Genomic DNA, 2282 nt, shown 5'->3' with positions numbered 1-2282 from the left:
AGTTTTTATGGTGCACTTAAATACTGTTAAACAACACATCTTAGTATTCTTATAAAGTATGTAATATAGTGAGTGCAACCTGAACTGATTTTTTTTTTTAATTTTCGGCAGTTTTTGAGCGCATCTGCCCCAGTGTGCGCCGTAAAGAGCCAGCCAAATGGCGTAAACGGCGTAGAAGCTACGAGTCGCTTCAAAGCTAATTGCAACTGATTGCATTTCAAGACATAAAAAATATTTAAAATGTGTTATTAAAACTGCAACCCTTTGTATTTGGCATTCTTGGGAGCAGCATCTTTTAGATGATACACATTAAGATAGCCGTTATTTTGTGTGAAGTAACGCATAAAGTCAAGCAATGAAATGCTTCTATTTGCATATGTACACTGAGCCAAAAGCACAATGGTTTTTTAATCAAGTTATTGTTTACACATTTGAAAATACATTTGTAGATATGTCTGGCTGTAGCTTAAAGTGCAGAGATGCCTGCTTGTCGGCCTCCAGCAGGTTCGGGTTCGAATGTCATCACAGGCGACATGCAATTTTTTTTTGTGGTTTCTTTTTCTTAAATATGAAAGAGAGGCAAAGTGTTAAAATGATAATAAAATTTTTTTTTCGTGTCACCGAATTATGCAAAAGCATCTGTGAAGGGCAGAACATAAGCGTATTCAAACGAAAAAATTGGCAACCAAAAATTTGTTTAGAGTAAACAAAAGTGTGGTTAATATTACTAAATCACTATTGAAAATATCAACCATGGCATTGTTGGTATTAAACAAAAATGACTTGGATTCCTTTTCAAGTTTGAATTTGCTAATATTAACCAATTTTTTGTTGATTTTTTTCTCAGTGTATGTAAATCCATTTAATAAGCTTCTTTATTCTGCCGTCGTGTCAGTTTGTATTAAATTTTCGTCACTTAAATATTTATTATTTCAAAAAAATGTCGATTTCAATTTTTTCACATTTCTTCTTTCGCTTTCATTGCAGCCTGCGAATGCCATCCAATCGGTTCTTCTGGCAAAACTTGCAACAACACCTCTGGCCAATGTCCCTGCAAGGATGGTGTGACTGGTCTCACCTGCAATCGCTGCGCGCGTGGCTATCAACAGAGTCGTTCACACATTGCGCCATGCATCAGTAAGTCATTAAATATTCCCCTTCTACGGTTGACTAATATATACATATGTACGTTTTGCTCTTACTCGTTTCGTTGCATTCAATAACAGAAATTCCTGCCCGTAAAGCGAATATGTTGGATACACAGAATACTGCACCTGAACCCGATCCACACGATTCCAATGCACCTTATCGCACTGAAGGTGGGAGGGGTAAGTAAGTGTTCGCTTTTTATCACTTTTTTGTTGGTGTTGTTTGATTTGTTATTATTGTTTGGATAATCTGTGTACACTCCTTAGATTAGCTAAATGTGGGGTTTCCTAACCGTAAAAAGAATTTTACTAATTTTCTTTTGCTGCTACTAATCTACTTAAGACCACTTTTTATCGACAATAGCAATTTAGTGGATAACATGTTGTGGCTTAAACCCCCCTCTCCCCTTATAAAGTGTCCAATAATTACACCGTGCTACAGTAAATTTTACACACAAAAGAAATGAATATATTCGCGAAACTATGGTTAATTTATAGTATAACTGCGTACTTAGTTTTTCTTCCTGGCGTCAGGATTTTTTTAAAAGGACTTTGAAATTTAAAAAATATTATTTCAAAAAATTATTTACAAAAATTCAGTGCAATGTAGGATAAAAATATGGCTACCATATAAAAGAAAAAATTCTGTAAAATTATAACAAAATGAGTTTTTGGCACATAAGGACGAATCGGAATGTCCTTAACAAATTTTGTCCTTAAATATTCTTGAAAATTTGCAATATATATTTTTTTTAATTATTGTTTGAGCTCATCATCGAATTTCGTCCTGCAAACTTTATTAACTTAAAAAGATAATTTTTATTAAAAGCGCATTTTCAATACCTATTCGTTCTTGTAAACCAAAAAACTTTATTGTTTTTAAATTCTACAGAATTTTCCCTGTCACTTAGTACGTATATTGTTATTCCACATTTCCCTGGCTTTTTTTAATATTTTTATACCCGAGCGCACTTGTGCACAAGGGTATATTAATTTTGTTCACATAACGGTTGTTTGTAACTGCCAAAACGAATCGAGATAGATATAGACAAATGTATACATAAATGATCAGGATGAAAAAAGAAATCGATTAAGCCATGTCTGTCTGTCCGTCCGTCTGTCCGTCTGTCCGTC

The 2282-nt window shown here is 34.0% G+C and overlaps 1 protein-coding gene across 1 annotated transcript in view; it reads left to right on the top strand.

Annotated features, from left to right (window-relative positions):
* Positions 1-987: 987 nt before the first annotated feature.
* Positions 988-2282, top strand: part of LOC108367334 (netrin-A-like) — a gene marked incomplete at its 5' end in the record, with an annotated part of 17807 nt that continues 16512 nt past the window's right edge. The window contains 2 exons of the mRNA XM_017621928.1: positions 988-1137; positions 1227-1328. Coding sequence (XP_017477417.1) covers positions 988-1137; positions 1227-1328 — 252 coding nt within the window. The remainder of the gene's footprint in view (positions 1138-1226; positions 1329-2282) is intronic.

This window comes from Rhagoletis zephyria, unplaced genomic scaffold, assembly GCF_001687245.7.
Source record: "Rhagoletis zephyria isolate East Lansing unplaced genomic scaffold, Rhagoletis_zephyria_1.1 Rzeph_scaffold_02644, whole genome shotgun sequence".
Classification (NCBI taxonomy): Eukaryota; Metazoa; Arthropoda; class Insecta; order Diptera; family Tephritidae; genus Rhagoletis; species Rhagoletis zephyria.
The sequence above is the reverse complement of the archived record's forward strand: the minus strand, read 5'-3'. Positions and strand labels throughout refer to the sequence as shown.